We start from the raw sequence: 20,209 nt of genomic DNA, 5'->3' as shown, positions 1-20,209 counted from the left end.
CTGCATTGGGTCTTCGTTGCTGCGCACGGGCTTTCTCTAGTTGAGGCAAGTGGGGGCTACTCTTCGTTGCAGTGCGCGGGCTTCTCATTGTGGTGGCTTCTCTTGTTGTGGAGCACGGCCTCTAGGCACGTGGGCTTCAGTAGTTGTGGCCTGAGGGCTCAGTAGTTGTGGTACACGGGCTTAGTTGCTCCATGGCATGTGGGATCTTCCTGGACCAGGGATCGAACCCGTGTCCCCTGCATTGGCAGGCAGATTCTTAACCACTGTGCCACCAGGGAAGTTCGGAAATCAGATTTTATTTTGGAACTGTATATGCAAAAAAACTTTGAGATTTGTGGAAACTCATTCTTGAATTCTCCTGGACATGATTCAGAGGCTGATTGGGGGAAAGCCTGAATCTCTGGCTGTAGGGGATTATTGTGGTTTGGCAATGAGAAGCTGGGAAAACTTGCTTCGGGAAGAGGCAGAACTTCACCTTTCTTTAGTGGAGGGAGTCAGTGAACATATTCAATTTGTCTCCAATGGAAGGTCCTTTACCTGGACCTCTTTCTTCTGAGTGCCTAGGTGGTGGGCCATGGCCTCGGCGATGGTGGTCTTGGGGACCTTGGCTATGCGGTGGTGGGTCACAGGGTCCATGGTCATAGAAATCATGGCCATGGGGATGGTGTTCATGGGGACGATGTCCATGAGGATGGTGTCTGTGAGGACGGCGCTCACCAGAACTATGATTATGAGGGGCCCCATGGGTCCCACTGGTGTCAAAATGAGGGTGATGGCATCTTGACCCTGGAGGGGGCAATGGTAGAGGAACTCCTGCTCAAAATGGTGGACTGTCTGAGTAATTTTTGTCTTCTAGAGGAGGTGGGCATCTAAAGTTATGTGACTCGTGGGGATTATGGTGAGTTCTAGATCCATTGGGCTTAAATGAAGGCCTGCCAGCAGGAGAACGCTCGTGCTCACCAGAGTGGAGGGGAAGGCCCAAACGATGCTTCACACCACTGATGTTTATATGTTCCTGGTGAAGGACACAGAAGAGTGAATATCATCACGTAACACAAAAGAAGTTAGACGTTTAATTTAATTTACACCAATGGCTTCCAGACTTTTGGATTCCACAACTAATTTTAAAAATAGGGGCTTCCCTGGTGGCACAGTGGTTGAGAATCTGCCTGCTAATGCAGGGGACACGGGTTCGAGCCCTGGTCTGGGAAGATCCCACATGCCGTGGAGCAACTGGGCCCGTGAGCCACAATTACTGAGCTTGTGAATCTGGAGCCTGTGCTCTGCAACAAGAGAGGCCGCCATAGTGAGAGGCCTGCGCACCGCGATGAAGAGTGGCACCCGCTTGCCACAACTAGAGAAAGCTCTCACACAGAAACGAAGACCCAACACAGCCAAAAATAAATAAATAAATTAATTAATTAATTAAAAAAAAGAATGTAATTTAAAAAAAAAAATAGGAGACCCCAAAAAATGGTTCCTTGAATTCTTATCTAGCCAACTTGGCATTTAAAATATGAACAAAACTATCATCTACCACCATTATTATTTCACAATAGGAATTATACTTTGATAACACAAGAGTCAGAAAGTTAATCTCACAGTAAAGGAAACTCCTTTAGATGGAATAAATGTTGTATTATGAAAACTTTCCTTATTATTATTCTTCTCATTTCAACATAATCTGGTGAAATTACATTATAAAATGATACTCATCTATAGATCAACCTTCGGAAAACTAGTGCTTTGTAATTTATATTCTCAAGAGTTGAGGCTTTATGGTACAAACATCTCCTACTCCTAAAGGATGAGCGCTTACCTCTTTGCACTTGTGGAGCCATGTTCATGGTGACAAGCCTGCCCCCTCCATTTTGGGGGTGAGGGTTGGTACATGGACATTTGGATTATACTCAGGTTTTTTTTTTTTTTTTTTTTGCTGATGTAAAAAATACTGTGAAGAATATCTTGGTACAGAACAAAACTTTCTGAGACATATATAAAATATTGTTTTGAATCTTATTTCATATACCTTTATATAGTAAATTTTAGGCTAATTCATTCTTCTTAGGTTCTATGCCTAATAATAAAAGCTAGGAATTATTAAGTATCAGCACTGGAATCCTGACTACAAGGGCCACTTTCAAATTCATTAGAGGTTGATTGAATTGATCATGATTTTACTTTTCTGGCAAATCTTACCCTCAGTTCTTGGGGAAAAATTCATACTTTTTGTGTCATATCAGCAATTGTACTTTCCCAGGGGCCTATTCTCTCTGTATTTCTCTTCCCTCTCATCCCTCATCCAACATCTCTCTCTCTCTCCCTCTCCCCATTCTGTCTCTCTCTGTCTCTGTCTCTGTCTCTCTCTCTCACACACACACAATACACACCAACAGCCATAAGAACAAAATACACTATATGTGTGAAAATATCACTTAGATTGGCACTGCTCATGACAAAGGCTACTTAAGCAACCCGCCTTAAGATTGAAAACTTCACAGTTTATGACAATGTCTTTTGGGGTTTCCAAGTCAGAGTCTTCTACATCATAGGACAAATCTGCTCTGCAGAATCCAAAGATCTATAAAGAAGAGATAAACCTGTTAGTGTCTGTGTGTGTGTATTTGAGTGTGTGTGTGTGCAGGTGGTATGAAGGTGCACAGCTCTTGTTGTGAACTTCCAGACATTTGGGAAAGGAAAACAGGCTTTCGAAAAATCAGGGTAATATTATCAAATATCTCCATCAGCTATTTAACCATTTTTCCTAGTCAACACTTTGGGGAAAGTGTAGGTTCTGAAGGGTTTCATTCCGAGTTGCAGTGGTTCCCTTCCATGAGTGGTCCCCTCCGCTGGGCTTCCCCATGGGCTGTAGGAGGAACTCTGCATCATTGATACCTTGCCTTTAGCCCAACCTTCTTCATGAAGACCTGAGTTGCCTGTGTCTAGAGAGAGTGAAGAGTGGTGTAGAAGAGGGATTTGCACAACCTTAACCGGCCCCTTGGAGGAAAGTGTTGGGAAGAAGGGAGCCAGTATAAAAGTGGGTTTGCACAGACCCTGTCAAAGTGACTGTCTGCTGGTCCTACCCTAGGTACCGAGGCTACAACGGGCTGGCACCCCTATGCCCCAGAGGCCCCAATACCCAGCTGTCAAGGTTAGGCTAGGACAAGAAGAAAACTCTTTTTTTAGAAGAGACTGTTAAGCATTGAGGTTCTAAGTACAGTTTTGGAGTCAAACAGACCTATGTTAATCTTGGCTTTGCCATTTACTAGTTGTGAGTTTAAGCAAGTTAGATAAAATTTCTGGATTTGTCTTTTTTTTTTAATTTTTTTTAAAATTAATTAATTAATTAATTAATTTTTGGCTGTGTTGGGTCTTTGTTTCTGTGCGAGGGCTTTCTCTAGTTGCGGCACGCGGGGGCCACTCTTCATCGTGGTGTGCGGGCCTCTCACTATCACGGCCCCAGAAACGTAGGCTCAGTAGTTGTGGCTCACGGGCCTAGTTGCTCCGTGGCATGTGGGATCTTCCCAGACCAGGGCTCAAACCTGTGTCCCCTGCATCGTCAGGCAGATTCTCAACCACTGCGCCACCAGGGAAGCCCTGGACTTATCTTTGTAAAGTGAGTACATGCTAACTATCCACAGGTTGTGGGAAGGCTTAATTAAACGAGATAATGCTGGAAAACACTTAGCACTGAGCTCCTCTTCTCCAGCTGCCATGTTTCTCTACTGGGTTTGCATTACTTACACCAAGATAGGGGTTTGTTGGGGATGGAAATGGAGGAGGTGGGGTGTCTTTCCTGGTAGCTATTAAGCAGGATTCTAGAACCGCCTGAGGTTGAAAAGTTGAACAGTGAGAGAAGGAACGGATGAATGCCTCCTTTCTTTCCATCCTGGAGAATGTGTTATTAAACCTCAGAAAAACCCTGGACTTGAAATCAAAAGGCCACCATTAAAATTCTGTGTCCTAACACTTCCTAGCTAAGTGCCCTTAGGCAAGTGTTTAAACTTCTAGGTCATCTTGTTCCAGGGAAATGAAGGCAAACACTTGCTTTTCCTCAGAGGGGTTGTCACAGGGCTCCAACGAGGCCGTAATATGTGTGCTTTGTAAACTGTAAGTCACCATACAAATGCTGAGTGTTATTAAGGAGATCTTCCTGCAGGTACCTGAGTATCAAAGTGTAAGTGACTAGGGGAGCAATCCCATTGACTGAGCAACTGGAGGACTGGATTCTAACCTCAGCTCAGTTGTGAACATCAGGCAGGACCCTTTGTTGAGCCTCAGTTACCTCCTCATTTGTCAAATGGGGTCACTGAGTGGAGTAAACGAGGTGAAGTGAGTGAAAGCACCCTTGAGTGTCAGTTCTTAATACAAGCAAGTTATTAGTTTTAGCTAAGTCTTTAATCCTAATGGGTAAAGAACCTGGTGCTAAGTTGAGGTATATAGCATATATAATTCTATAATATACATGATACTCTCATGATTCACTTAACTTCTCTGTGCCTCAGTTTCCCCATCTGTAAATCGGGAATAAAAATAGTACCTACTTCATAGGGTGGTGTGGGTTAATAAGGTCACATATGTAAAGCACTTAGAAAGTCGCCTGCCCCATAGTAAGTGGTCTCTAAATGTTACCTAGTATTTCACAGAGGCTGATTATACTCACATGAGAGTGCCTGGGAAAGTGGTGACTGGAGCAGTTCCTCACAGAGAAGTCCAGGTAGTAATTGGTTCTTTCCCCTCCTCTCTAGAACAAACTGAATCCAAGCGGTTTCGGGACATAAAAAGTAAAAAAGACAGTGGATACCTATGATCCAATATACAATATAACACTATGAGGATTCAAAATCCCCAATATGTGCCATTTTTCTGATGATCTCTGCCTTTAAAATATTTATCACGTAAGTGATAAGGTGAATACTATTTCATTGAAATGTTCAAATAACACAGACATAATCAAGCACAGTGTGAAAAATCACCCTTCCTGCACCCCAGCCTCCCCTTCTCAGAGGTACCATTATCATCCACTTGATGAGTTTTTCCTTCAAGCCTTTTCCTAAATATGTTGCACATATACACATATATCTAATTATTTAACATAAATGGGATCATAGTCTAAGTATTGTTCTGTAACCTGTTTTTTCCATTAGCAATGTATCTTGAAACACTTTCCAGTGCATATACATCCAAAACGTTGTTTTTAGTAATTATGTTGTATTCATTCCATTGCTTGGATGCACCATGATCTATTTAACTTCGCATTTTCAAAACGCGCAACAGACATCAACTAGCTGCTCTACAAGACCCCTCTGGGTGGGAAGCACTTCGGTCCCTGGACTGGGAGGCAGAACTGCCCCACTCGAGCCACACCACTGGGTGTGGTGAGATAGGCACTCTGAGCCTCAGTCTTCCATTGTAACACAAGGAGGTTAGGACCCGATGATTTTAATGACTCGCATCATCTTATTATGCTCTTTCTTCTGTCTTTCCCTCTTCCTTGTTTGGGTTTTCCCTTTTCTCTGTTAGATATTCAGATCCACACACCCCAACTCCGAAGACTAAAGAACTGAAGGAGGGCAGTTCTATGGTACCTGCTGCCTCTCTGCTGAGGCTGCAACAGGAGTCTCAATTTAAAAGGCAGCTGGCCGAGTGAGGCCAGCGGAGAGGGACAGTGCCGCTGAGTTTGCACCTGCCAGGTTGGAGCCTGGGCCCTCAGACTCTAGCTAAACGTTAGTGGTGATTCACAACTCTTGCAACCCTCTTCACTTTGTCCACTCTGAAAGAAGCAAAGTCACCATTCTCCCTTTTTGTACTTCTCCAGGGCTTTGTCAGCTTGCTTTCTGTAGAGCTCAGTATCCTCAAAGAAATTTGAGAGTACTGGGCTGTCTTTAGTATTGACCAGTGCCGAAGAGACTGGAGAAAGTAGTTGGCAGCTTTGTGGTTACTGGGTTGGAAACAGCAATGTCAATGCTAGGACTTAACACATATAAGCATGGCAGCAAGAATAACAATAGCTTCCAATTTATAGATGGACAAATTGAGGGTTGGGGAGGCTAAGTAACTTGTCCAAGATCAAATCAGCCAATCAGCAGCCAAGCCGCTTAAACCCAGATCCTTCCGATGCCCAAGTCTCTGTTGTGACCCTTATTCACGAGGCCCCCACCCCCATCACTCATAAAGCGCTAATATTTTGATGACCTCTTCCTGTCTCTGCCAACAAGAGAGAGGCATTGTTAACAGAGAGAGGAGAAGGTACAGCTCAATCTTTCTTTAAGGCAACCTCCTGAGGGAGTTGCTGACTATTAAATTTTTGTATGTTGAAACATGTTAAGATTAATTATTTTAAAAGAAGTTCTGTGATAATTCTTTTTGAAAAAGTGAATTAAAAGAGCATGGAATTTAGAGTCAACACCGGTGGTATAAGGTCATGACTTTGCCACACTTTGGCTGTGTTCACTGGACCAGGTCATTGAATCTCTTTGAGGCTCAGTTATTTTATCTCTAAGATAGAAAGTATCATAATCTTTACTTCATAGTCTTGTTGTGAGATTAAAGGAGATAATACATCCTTTGTATAACTGCTTTGTGAACATACATAACTTTCAGATGTTGATGGCAATACTTGAGTGCTAAGTACTTTGCAAAGTGTACTACACAGGCAATTTTATTTAATTCTGAGAAGGAACCAGAGGGATAATATTATTGTTATCCTCATTTTACAAAGGAGGAAAGCTTGAAGAGGTTAAGTAACTTGCCCTCAAGACCACACAACTGGTAAGTGATAAGGTTGGGATTTAAACTCAAACAAATCTGACCCCAGAGCTTATGTTCTCTACGATGATGCCATACAGCCTCTTGTAAATTTCTATTTTTATATGTTGAATTTATTTAAAAGAAGGTGTGCCAATAATAGGAAAAACCCTCTCTCTTCTCTTCTCAGGAGAGCAAGTAATAATACGTCCACAAGGGCAGGAACCATTTCTGATATGTACTTCATAGTCTTATATGATGATACCACTGTAAGACTGAATTTTGTATTAATTAGAATTAATTAGCATTTTAACAGATGATCATACCAGAACTTGTGGTGCAGTTAAAGTCATTCACTCTAAGATTCTGAGACCCATCCAAACGTGTTATAGCTATTACCTTACATTGTCCGATCACCTGCAAGAAAGAGGGGTTTATGTTATTGCCTACTGCTTTCCTCAGGTTGACACGAGGGAACAAAAAAGTGAGGCACCATATTCCTACTAACCATTTGAAATTTGTCTGTGCTTTCTCTCACCAAACCCCCTCTCAAAAACCTGTATTTTCTTAGCGTATTTCTGGGATCTGGATGCTATAAGCATCCAAAACCCTCATGAGAACCATGGAGAAACTGTTGAAACAGATCATGGCCATATCCCAAATATTTGCAAGGGAAAAAAATGCTAAAACCCCTGGGTATGTAAACATCTTATTTTCTGGAGTTGAAATCTTATATCTGTGCTCTTCCATCTTTGTGTCCTCCTCTGGCAGGGAGCCTGGGCTCTGAGTACCCGCGTGCAACGTGCAGAACAAGACCCTATTCCTCATGGTGACTGCAACTAATCCCTTTGGCCATTTCTGTTAGTGGGACCAGTATTCATAGGACACGGCTACAAGTTCATAGGTTCTTAGACGTTAGGTGATTTGCTCAAGGTCTCACAGCTGGTCATGCTATCACATGGGACTACAGGGCCCACTGACTTTTCTTGAACTGGGTTCCGAGGTATAGCTCTCAAGAAAATATTACTCGAGGTCAACATAGTCTTCATGAGCCAAGAGGCAGAAGCTGCTCTTATTCTTTCACAGTGTTAGGCCGGGTGTGCAGCCACTCTGGGCAAGCACAATAGACAGAAGTCAAGAACGCTAAGAGGAGAGGAATGGTACCCTGTTTACTTACGGTATCAGATGGACGTATAGAAACAGCTGGCTCACAGTCATCCCAGTGTTTCCTGGATAGGACTGAACAGTCAGATTCTTTCACATCCAAGACTAAATAATAGACAGCTGTGGATCCCTGGGGAATACCAAGAAAGCAATGGGTGGGTAGCATGTGGGAGCCCAGAGCTTTTTCAAAAAAAAAAACAATCTTTTTATTTGTTAAATAGAATTCCTGCTCCTCTCCAAGTCATTGCAGATGTCCTACCTTTGCGTCATTTGATCTATTTATTTAATAAAACGTTTCAGAGAGTTACTTCCGAATGCTCTTTTTAACTGGTCACAATGTTGCTTCTGCCCTTGAACTTTAAAAAGCAATCACTAAAAAGCAGTGTTGATTTGGGCGGAGGTGTTGACGGTACAAGCCTAGAATATAAGTGCTGACAGTCACATCACGGCCTCCAATCTGTATATGCAGTCGTGTCCTCTCATCCAGCTCTACTCCTGAACTTGGATTTCTTGTCTTTTTTAAAAAATACAGCTTGACTTTTTTCCCCTTTGGCTGCACCGCGTGGCTTGCAGGATCCTAGTTCCCTGACCAGGGATCAAACCCGTGCCCCCTGCAGTGGAAGCGCAGAGTCTTAACCACTGGACCGCCAGGGAAGTCTCAGATTTCTTGTCTTGGTGTCAACTTGCCCAAAGCTAAATTCAGTCTCTTCTCTTACAAACCAGCTCCCTCTCTCAACTTCTTTTGTCTGGTCAGTGGCACCATTAATTATTTATTGCCTTAGTCTTTGTCTTAAAGAATGTCCTGTCCCCAAGCCTTGAATGGTCTTTCTTTGAAACTGTCTCATGTCTTTTCTTTACTCTCATTGCCCTAATTCCCATTGCCTGGGGCTGCTCCTCATGTCCTCATTCCTGAACGTGTGAAGTAGCTCCTAGTTGTGTCCCTGCTCCGGCCCCTATCTTCCCAGGCGCAGGGAGATCCGCCCCCCCACCCCCACACCTTCCCCACTGCCACTCAGAGGTCGCACTGTGCTGAGGCATCCTGCGTCCTACACGCGTGGCAGAGAGTCTGGAAGGGGACTACTGGTCATCAGATTGCTAGTGGAATCCTAAATCCCTCCACTCTCGTTCTCTGTAACCTTTAGGGCCTTGGTTTCTAACACTGTAACAAGTATAAATATCTCTGCTTGTCCTCTTTGGTGCCCCATGGTCTCGCCTCCCTGATTTCAGTGGTTCCACCAAAGGGTAGGTTATTTCTGGCGTGGTGGTGGAGAAGCAGAACTCCCTCCATAATCTCTATCAAGCCCTCAAATGCACTCCGAATAAGCATATAACTTAAGTGAAAACAGTAGGCTTGCTTTCTTCAAGCCTACAGTTTCTCTTCCAAGGTGATAGCTGCTCCAAAGCCCACAGAGAACTACTGGAACCCCACTGCTTTTGTTTCGCTTCTCCCTAACACCTTCCTTCCTGATCCCCTACCCACATAGAGGCGGTATGCCTGGCATTCTCCTGGAAGGCCATTACACAGGCCACCGTCCTATTCAAATCCTGCTCATCCTTCAGGACGCAAAGGAAGCCTTCTCCCATCCCATCGTAATAGTTCTTTTATGAGATCACTCCAGCATCTATACCACTCACTTGGTCACTTGAATATATCCCATCTTATGCAGTTCACATATATGTGCATGTGAGCTGATTATTATTTCCTTGAGAGAAAGTCCCACAGTTTATTCTAATCTTTCTCTTATAGTACTGAGCCTTTGACTGGGCTCTGCATAAGTGTTTACACGTACTTACAGGCTGATTCATAGTGAAGGACATACTAGTAACAAACATTCATCTGAAGGAAAAAAGAACAGTCAGAGCAGCCCACAAATGAAACAGACAACCCTGCCCAAAGCCAATCCACTGTGCAAAGCAGCAGGGTTAGGGGCTAGAGTCTCAGTTGCCCCTGGTACACCATCTCCCCACTCAGCTCTGCCATGGGCAGCTCCACAGCACTTTGTCCAAGTGCACATCTGCGACCCGCAGCAACTGGAAAAGGTAGCCATCCCCCCCCCCGTCCTTTACTGATCAGGTCTAGAGCTTTCCCAGCCACGGGCTCAGCAGCATCGCAGCCTGTGGGACTCACAGCACAGGAACGCTGCCGTGGGATCAAAAGGATGAAAAACAGTGCTGCAGTGAGTAACTTCATTTTGTTAAAATGTGAAAACCATTCCTTGCTCTGGGATACCACAGCAGAGAAGGTTATACAGATTTTCTAAAACACACACACATAAACACACAATTGATTAAACAAAGTCTTTATACATTTTTGTTATGTAACTGGGTATGTTCACCTTGACCCCTGGTTCAAATATCGGTCAACACGCTGTAAATGATTAGTGGGTCCTGGGGACAGAAAGTTGAAACATGCCACCAGTGAGTGGGTGAAACTGTGATCTGCACAAATCTGGATATTTCCAGTAGGTAGCAGATCCAAAGTGTGTGTGTTTTTTTTTTTAATTAATTTATTTATTTATTTATTTGTGGCTGTGTTGGGTCTTCGTTTCTGTGCGAGGGCTTTCTCTAGTTGCGGCGAGCGGGGGCCACTCTTCATCGCGGTGCGCGGGCCTTTCACTGTTGCGGCCTCTCGTTGCGGAGCACAGGCTCCAGACACGCAGGCTCAGTAGTTGTGGCTCACGGGCCCAGTTGCTCCGCGGCATGTGGGATCTTCCCAGACCAGGGCTCAAACCCGTGTCCCCTGCATTGGCAGGCAGATTCTCAACCACTGCGCCACCAGGGAAGCCCCCAAAGTGTGTTTTTGACCGTAAGCACTGCCTGCATTGGTATACGAGGTGGAGTCAGAAATAGTTTTCCTCCATCTGACAGCCAGAAATCTCCGCCATCAGTCCCTTCTTTAGATTGTGGCACTGAAAGTCCTCAGTAGAATGTAGCTGCATTATTGAAGGGAGGAGACTTGTTAAATGGTTAACACCATAAAAGGAAGAGAGTTCAGGTAGAAGAGAAGGATTGAGAGGCTGTCGCTTTGAAGTCAGATCTGAATTTCAACCCTGGGTCTGTTACTCTCTTTCTGTGTGATGCTGGGTAAGCTATAAAACTTCTCTGATCCTTAGTTTCCTTGTTTATAAAATAGGGTTTAAAAATCTCTTGGCAGGCTTGTGTGATGATTAAGTAAGAAAACATGCATACAAAGTCACCAATACGATTCTTAGCACAGATCCAGGTGCTAAATAAATAATGCTATTTTATTATTATAATTAGTGTGACTGGGAAGAAGTTGGGGGCACACTCATGTCATTCCAGTTCTTTGTGACCCTTAAAGTATGCTAAAGAGAATTAGTTCATGTGGAAGAGGATGGTGGTGAGGGTAGAAGTCAAGCCATTCTATGCCCATCCCAGAGAAGGGGTTAGAGGGGCTAGACCATTGGGGGAGGGGCTCAGCACTGGGGGACAGGCCTGGGATTAAGCTGCTTCCCCCACCCTCACTCCTCCTAAAAAGCCAATATACCTGCAGGGATCCCTCACGCCAGCAGAGCCCAGCGGCATCAGAAAGGACCAGAGGGAGTCAGCCCAGCTTGCATCCCCGCTACTAGTGACTTACACGGCATCTGCCTTCCTCCCCACTCTCTTCTCTGCGGTGAGTCACCCGAGATGCTTTTCAGAATCCTTACTTCCAGGCCTCCCCCAGAGCAATTAAATCAGGATCTCTGGAGATGGATCCAGGTGTTGGGAGTTTTTCCAATGTGCAGCCAAGGCTGGGAACTGGTGAGGCTCTAGACAGAACCTGAACGGAGGGGAAGAGTTTGAAGAGAGAAGCAATGGGGACAGGCGTATGGAAAGCAGACCTCACTTCCCAGAGTCACAGGTTGGTTTACCGAGTGTTAAAAGGGGAAGAAACCCATTTCGGATTATATTTGAGACTGAACTTTTAATATTAGTAACACTAGCTTTTAAATATCCAAACAGGACAGCTTCAGTGTAGTTTAGAATGACAGGATTAGTATGGAATCTGGCCAAGGTGTTACTAAGCAGCTCCAACCCAAGGTTGGAGGGGGGAGAAAGCCATTAATTAGAACAAAACTGTTTTATGTTTCAATAAGTTGAGCTCCTTAATGAGGCCTTTCTATTATTGCTACACTGGTCACACCCAGTATGGAGTGCCCTGGGCGAGCTAAATGCTGGTGGAGGGAAAGAGATGGGAACGCTGAGCGGATGGGAAAGGGCACCGAGGGTGAGAATCAGCTTTTCCTACATACTGTTGTGCTGAGACCTAGGGGTAGTCACTAGAGCCATGAATTCCCTTCCGCTCGCTTTATTGAACCTGAAAGACAAATACAGTGCTAGTGATGTGTTGTGTTTCTTGCTAGACCCTGATTGAAATAGGGTCAGAGCCACCACATAATACCCCTACTTAGTCATTTTTCCTTCTTAAAGGAGGCAGATAAGAGTAATAGAGTGTGAATATTGTCTATTGCTCTTAAACAAATTATGCCAAGCCATATGTGCCTCTTCTGAGAAACAGCTGCCAGGAGAGAGGACAATAGTTACATCTGCACATTCCCTGTTGTATGAGTTTGCTAGGGCTTCCAGAACACAGTACCACAAACTGGGTGGCTTAAACAACAGAAGTTAATCTCTCACAATTCTAGAGGCTAGAAGTCCAAGATCAATGTGTCAGAGGAGTGGTTTCTACTGAGGCCTCTCTCCTTGGCTTGTAGATGGCCATCATCTCTGTCCCCACGCGGTCTTCCCTCTGTGCTCATCTGTATCCTAATCTCCTCTTCTTATAAGGACACCTGTCATAGTGAATTAGGGCCCAGCCTAATGACTTCATTTTAACCTAATTACCTCTTTAAAGACCCTATCTCCAAATACAGTCACATTCTGAGGTACTGGGGGTTAGGACTTCAGTATATGAATTTTGAGGGGACACAATGCAGCCCACAACACCTGTCCAACTTCAAAAGATATGTGTATATGTAAATGTCTGCAGACATATATGTGTATGTGTCTATATATTATACATATACACACATATAATATATTTTTTTTATATTATGTAATTTTTAAGTGAAAAAATTGGGAATAAATATAATCTGGGCCCTTAATTTCTCCTCTGGGAAACAACTTTTAAAGGAATCAGAAAGTTCCCCAACTTGGACCAATGTTTGGTTCTCTCCAAGATTAACCACAGGCCACAGGTAAATGTCACTTCCATCTACCCCATGGTTAAGTGAGTCTATCAACTCACTTGGGACTTGGAGACTATTCAGACAGGCTAAAAAAAAAAAAAAAAATTCCACCTTCAAGTTGAAGGTTGTGCAGACAATATCTGACCAATACTTGGTGTTGAAATAATTATGGAATAAGGGGGGAGTGAAACTCTGATGAATCCCAGTCTCTTGATATCCTTAATTTTCATCTTATTTGATCAAAAGAATCACAGTATGCTTTTGCCCAGTGTAAATAATTAACAGAAACCTCAATTACATAGAGTTGGGAGACCAGAAGGGGGAGCACTCAAGCCCTGTGACAAGAGCAGAGCTCAATAGGAAGAAGAGAGACTTCTTCTGTGGCAACAGCTCAGCCAATGGAAAGCCATGGGCTCTGTTTACTATAGCCCTCCCAACTTCCTTTTCCTCTTTATAAGAGTTTTCCTTCCCTTGGTGTTTGGGGACTTCCCTGTGGCTCACCATGGTTGCAGACCCCAAATTGCAATTCTCTGCTGATCCCAAATTAACCCATCTTTGCGGTAGAAATATCTGGCAGTCTATTTGTTTCGGGTCAACATTTTGGTGGCCTGTACAGGGACCAGAGAAGACACCCAACAGCTCCAGGGTTGGTGAGCAAACAGGTGTGGTATCCACAATTAAGCCCATTGTTGCTCATTGCTTTTCCAACCCCAGAGTTTGAAGGTATAGCTTTCTCCTGGATCCGAGCTCACACCCTCTTTGCTTTTGAAGCTCCAGGCTTTATTCAGTATCTATTTGAAGGTTTCCTCTTTCTCGTTAAGGCCTTGTTCTGTATGTGAAGTTGGCACTTCTGTCTGATTTGAGATCAGACTGCTTCACTGAAACTGGCTAGCCTTCAGCCTATTCCCTTTGGAACAAAGGCTGCTTCTCCTGAAGCTGGATACACTTTGACTCATTCCTCGGGAAAAGGGGATTTTTTTTCTGAATCAGTGCCGACTTTTTCAGCCTTTGGCCTATTCCTTTGGAATGGCTGTCTTCTGGAGACTGGCTTTAAAAAGCCTTTGGTCTAGATCCTTCAGGACAAAGCTATCTCCTTAAGACTGGCTGGGATTGGCTTGCAAGCTATTTGAATTGAGCCGTTTGTTCTGTAAGCTATTTGAGCTGTTTGAAAATTGTTCTTTACCCTAGAGGAAAACCTCTAAGAAATGGGCTCCCAGTTATCTAAGTATTTTGAGGGTGCCCTCACTACAGGGACTCCAGATGATTTTATGTCTAAACACCAGGGTCCTTCCTCATGTTCATTTCTAACTAAATAAATGGACTTGACCAAACACAATTTAGAATACCAATGGCCATTGTGGGGAACTTTTGAAATTCACAAAATTTAATTTCCTTAAAACTGAACTGGTCTTCCCTGGTGGCACAGTGGTTAAGAATCTGCCTGTCAATGCTGGGAACACAAGTTCGAGCCCTGGTACAGGAAGATCCCACATGCCACGGAGCAACTAAGCCTGTGCGCCACAACTACTGAGCCCGTGTGCCACAACTGCTGAAGCCCACAGCTTAGAGCCCGTGCTCCGCAACAAGAGAAGCCACAACAATGAGAAACCCTCATATCGCAACAAAGAATAGCCCCCACTTGCCTCAACTAGAGAAAGCCCGCGCACAGCAGCAAAGACACAACGCAGCCAAAAACAAAAACAAAAACAAAAAACCAAACTGGACTAGAATAGGTCAAAAATTTCCAGAACTGAGTGGAATGCTTATTTCAATTGGTATTTTGAGGCTTCCCAACTATTATCAGGAGTCTGAAATTGCCTCTGCAAAAGATTAACTGAGGCAAGCAAATGATTGAAGAAAGATAAAATGGCTCCTGAAGCCTGAGACTCTTCTTCCTTGGCTTCTTTGTCTCAGGCTCTGCCTCTGGCACCGTCTTCTTTCTTTTCTACATGCCTATGCCTCCACTATACCTTCAAATCCCTCACAGTAATTCTTCTACCAAACTTTCCCTTTGCTCTGAAACTCTCCCCACTCCCTTTTCCTCTGCACTTGTCAGAACCTGTCTCTTTAAAATTAAGCCTTCTGAGGATCCAGTGGCTAAACTCTTAATTTCTTGTACTCCCTGGGCTAAAGTTGAACTGTGAGCCATAGTCAAAGGTTTTCCCCAAATAACTGAAGAGCCTCACAGATTTGCTGAGGAATTTAATTCAAAGTTATGAAACTAGTTTCTCTGCCTGTATCAGCTAGTTCATAGGCTCATTGGTGAAGGCCAGGCCCAGCATTGGAATGAAAACCACTAATTAGGAAAGTCCTGAAAGGTCTCTAGAATTACAACTGGGAATCCAGCCTACTAATTCACTATGTGATCAAGCTCAGGCAATTGCTAGGCGACTTTATGAAGCAATTCCTAGGGCTTTTCCAAAGTCTGTTGATGGGAACAAAACTCAGGCTTGCACACAAAACTCTGATAAACCTGTTCATGAATATTACAGTAGGCTTCAGATTCTGGTCTTCCTTCAGATGTAGATTCCACCCGGGTAGACTTTAACTCTTTGTTTATTAATGGGCTGAACCAGGACCTTTCCCTTCTAGTAAAAAGGACCAGGATAGAAGGGAAACTATGTCCACTCCAGATTTAGAGAATCTGGCAAACCAGCTCTCTCGTAGTCTAGATGAGTCACCTCCAAGGAAGACAACCAAAATCTTAATCTTCCCACATGTAAGGGTATATCCATTCGGGGCACATAGAATCCCAGACAAGTTACAAAGGTTCAAAGACTGGTTAATAGGTAAGAAAGCAAGAATAGATGGCTTGGAGTGCTAAAACAGTTCAAATAGTGGGGATCTCCAATGAACCTCAAGAGGTTCCTGTCTCTGAACTCATTCCCTTTTGTTTAGGCCTTTTGAGAGATACCCACACTTTCCTCCTTAGTCCCTCTGCTGTTATTCATTTATTAGGCTGAGACTTCTTAGAGAAGTATCATGCCTGAATGTCTTTGTCCAAAAAAGGGGAAATAATTCTAGAAAATGGACAGTCATCATCAAAGTTATCCACCAGGTGAATTAAAGGATCCTTTGACATCTTTTTTTTGTTCCATCTCTGATAATAGTAGAGCAGATTCTGGAAACACTGATCATTTGTCCCTATTGAATCAGCTACCATTTTCCTTATGGGCACAATCCACAGTGTACTTCCCATCAAGATTCAAATAGATCCCTCAAGACCTCTTCCCAGAATTAATACCCTATTTGTAAAGAAGCCCTTCGAGGCATAAAGCCCATAATAGAAGATTACAAGACTCATGGTCTCATTGTCCCTTGTACTAGCTCCTGTCATACTCCCATTTTTACCGGTAGGAAAAACCTAAGGACCAAGCGTGGAGATTTGTCCAGGACCTCCGAGCAATAAACAACATTGTTATCCCTCATACCTTACTAACATCCATTCCCACCAGAAGTAAATTTTTTACTGTAATAGATTTATGCAGTGCATCCTTTAGAATTCCAGTTGACAAAGCTGGACAATACCTTTTTGTCTTTACTTGGGAAGAAAAACAGTTCACCTGGACAGTAATGCCTCAGGGTTATACTGAAAGTCCCTCTTATTTCTTACAAATCCTGAAGGCTGATCTGGATGATGTAAAGTTCCCTAGGGGTTCTACTTTGTTGCAACAGGTGGATGATTTGCTTCTTTGCTCTCCTTCTCAAGCCTCCTCACAGGAAGACATTATCCACTTGCTAAAGCTTTTAGCCTTAAAGGGACATAAGGTTGCCAAAGAAAAACTGCAGCTTGTCCAAACCCAGGTTTGACATTTAGAGCATCTGATATCAGAACAAGGACTACACCTAGATCCAGATAAGATTTCATAGTGTCCTAAGTCCCCTCAGACCTAAAACTAAGTGCCAACTGCAAGGTTTCCTCGGGCTAGTTGGTTATTACTGAAATTGGATTCTGAATTTCTCTCTTAAGGCCAAACCTCTATGTTTTACTCAACAATAACCCAATTCAATTTTATGGGAAGAACTGGATGACACAGCCTTCAAGGCTTTACAGAAGAGTTTGATGAACTCTCACCTGACTTTGGGCATCCCAATTATCAGATTCCCTTTTTCCTTTCTATATACGAAGAGGAAGGGAATGCCTTGGGGTACTCACCAAAAACACAGGGGTCATGATAAACTCGCAGGGTATTATAGCCAGCAACTGGGTTCTGTGGCACAGGGATACCCCCTTGCCTTAGAGCTATTACGGCTACTGCCCTTTTGGTTAAGACTACTGAGAAAATCATTGTGGGATCCCCTTTAACCATTTTTGTACCTCATGCAGCAGAAGCCTCCTGAACTCTCATCACACTCAACATTTCTCAGCCAGTCACCTCACCTCTTATGAAGTCCTTTTGTTAACTGTTACTTACAAAACTCTTTTACGTTGTAATAACCTTAACCTGGCTACTCTTCTCCCCTCTGTCACTGATGAAGTCCCTCACAACTGCTTAACTGCTTAACGCTGACCAACCACCTCACGATCTGTAGGAAATTCCATTGGGTAACGCTAATTTCTCATGGTTCAACAATGGGCTGTATTTAAAGGCGACAATGGCAGATATTGGGCTGGGTATACCATTACAACTCCTTTTGATGGTATTGAGGCAGCATCTTTACCTATGGCTACTTTGGCTCAACAGGCTGAATTATACGCTCTTACACAGGCTTGTCCTTTAGCCAAGGACAAAACTGCCAATATTCATACTGGTAGTAGATATGCTTTCAGAGTAGCTCATGATTTTAGAGAGTTGTGGGGAAAATGTGTCTTCCTTACTTCCATGGAAATAAAATTTAAGAATGGCCCCTACATTTGGGAATTATTAAATGAAATACTTTAACCTGCTGCTTTAGCTATTATTAAGATCCCGGGGCATTCTAAACTGGACTCTCTGGAAAGTAAGGGAAATTTACCTTGCTGAGATTTCTGCAAGCAATGCTGCCCTTAAAGGGACCAACAGTAGCCAAACCTCTGTCATGGTCCAAAGGGATATTTCCCCAAATGCTAATTTAGAAAAACTAGCTGGAGAGGCCCTAAAACTGCGCTCAGAAAAACAAGATTTTCGGCAATTGTTGATTTTATAAAAAGAGAAACTCTGGTTTGGACCAAATAACAACACAGTCCTACCAGAGATTCTAAAATTCCCACTCCTTACCACTGTATGTGCATTAAACCATCGGTCTCCTGACAAAATGAGAGACTTCATGAACCAATATTGGTAGGAAAACATTAATAAGGTCGAAAAAAGTGCCTACCTCACTTGTCCCACTTGTCCAAAGTGCAACCCAGGGAAGCCTGTTTGTATCGTTCCCAGACATTTTAAACTGCCAGATGGACAGTTCAAGGCCTGGCAAGTGGATTTCATGCAACTTCTCCATCTAATGGATATAAATATATTTCAGTCATGGTCTGTATGTTTTCACACCAAACTGAAGCCTTCCTTTGCAGACAGACTACTGCCTCTTCTGTAGCTAAAGTCCTCCTGGAAAAGATTCTCCCTGTCTGGGGAACTCCTCTCAAACTTCATAATGATCAAGGAACACATTTTATTTGCCAGGTATTTCGACAAATATGTGCTGTTTGGTCGCTTTTACAACACTTTCATTGGGCTCACCACCCTCAATCCTCTGGTTTGACAACATCATGAAGACTCAATGGGAAAAATCTGTAGAGGCCCTCCAACTACCGTGACCAAAATCATTTCTATTGGTCCCTCTAAATCTCAGATCTGCCTATTTTGGAACTCATAAACTCTCACCCTTTGTGATGGTCACAGGGCACCCAATGAACTTGGCTCCTGCTTCTTTTGACCCACGACTGATAAAGGAGAACTATTCCAATGTTGCAAAGGCCCTAATTGTTTCTATTAAAAATAACCATGTTTTGGTAAAGTAATCTTTTCACGGTGTGCCCTCGGGAGAAAAAGACCTTAAGCATCACACCTTGCAACCTGGAGATTTTATCTATTTTGAAAAGACTTCTCCAGAAGAACTCTCCTTCAACCTCATGGAAAGGCCTCTATCAGGTACTGCTAGCCAGCTCTTGTGCCACCAAACTCCAAGGAATAGATTCTTGGATTCACGTGACACACCTAAAGAAAGTGCCAAACCCTAACTGGACCTGCCCATCATCTGGTGACCTGAAAGTAAAGATTTCCCAGAAATGAAGCAGATGACAGCTGATGAGACAGCTTTCTCAGGATATCCAGAACAGGCCTGTTGGAAGCTTGTTGCCAAAATTTTGATTATATAATGCTCCAGATGATCTCCAATGTCTAGGATCTTGATAACATATGAACTTTAGATAAAGATGGCCTGAGAGTTCTCCCTCCTACCCCTCTTGTCATTTAAATGTGACCTTAATAGGTTTCTAATCTTCGTACTTTCCCTTTGATTTGAGACACTACACCCAGGGAAGGTCCTTCCTGACACTGAATGACAAAAAGCCATTGAAACAAGAATACCCAACTCTTGATCAGTGATGCTTTCAGAGAAAGATCTTGATTAAAAGGGGAGAAATGTAAAAAATTAATAAACAGAAACCTCAATTCATAGAGTTGGGAGAGCAGAAGGGAGAGCTCTCACCTGTGACCATAGTACAGTCCTATAGGAAGAAGAAAGACGTTTCTTTCCTGGCAAGGACTTAGCCAATGAAAAGCCACGGACTTTTTGTTTAGTATGGCCCTTCCAGCTTCCTTTTCCTCTCCATGAAGGCCTTCTCGTTCGCTTGCTGTTTGGGGACTTGCATGTGGCTCTCCACAGTTGCAGACCCCAAATCACAACCCTCTGCTGATCCTGAATAAACCCATGTTTGCTGGAGAAATATCTTCAGTCTATTTGTTTTAGGTTAACCTCAGAAAGATGAGGACATTCTTAAGTAAGGCCCTACATCAGAAACAATTAGCTAAAAGTAAGAAGTCATTACAAAGAGAGAGGCAGAAGATATGAGAGGCATCTATCCATGGCATGGGGCCTTGGATGGTTTAGGAGGGATGCAGCCCAGTGTGCACGTGAACAGTTAAATCTTATGTCCATTTCCGGGCAACATGATGAGACCAAGAGGA

The 20,209-nt window shown here is 43.4% G+C and overlaps 1 protein-coding gene across 1 annotated transcript; it reads right to left on the bottom strand.

The window, feature by feature from the left end:
- Nucleotides 1-295: 295 nt before the first annotated feature.
- Nucleotides 296-20,151, bottom strand: HRG (histidine rich glycoprotein; the record flags this gene model as incomplete). The annotated part of the gene is given in 15 exon segments (XM_082461606.1): nucleotides 296-322; nucleotides 324-494; nucleotides 498-526; nucleotides 529-817; nucleotides 821-1,015; nucleotides 2,480-2,581; nucleotides 4,664-4,744; nucleotides 5,743-5,805; nucleotides 5,807-5,910; nucleotides 7,074-7,164; nucleotides 7,925-8,041; nucleotides 9,910-9,967; nucleotides 9,969-10,844; nucleotides 11,513-11,695; nucleotides 18,402-20,151. Coding segments are annotated over 13 exon segments (1,461 nt in total). The 5' UTR covers nucleotides 10,103-10,844; nucleotides 11,513-11,695; nucleotides 18,402-20,151.
- Between the last annotated feature and the right edge of the window lie 58 nt (nucleotides 20,152-20,209).

Source organism: Balaenoptera physalus, assembly GCF_965194825.1.
Source record: "Balaenoptera physalus genome assembly, chromosome: 4".
NCBI classification, from domain to species: Eukaryota; Metazoa; Chordata; class Mammalia; order Artiodactyla; family Balaenopteridae; genus Balaenoptera; species Balaenoptera physalus.
The sequence above is the reverse complement of the archived record's forward strand: the minus strand, read 5'-3'. Positions and strand labels throughout refer to the sequence as shown.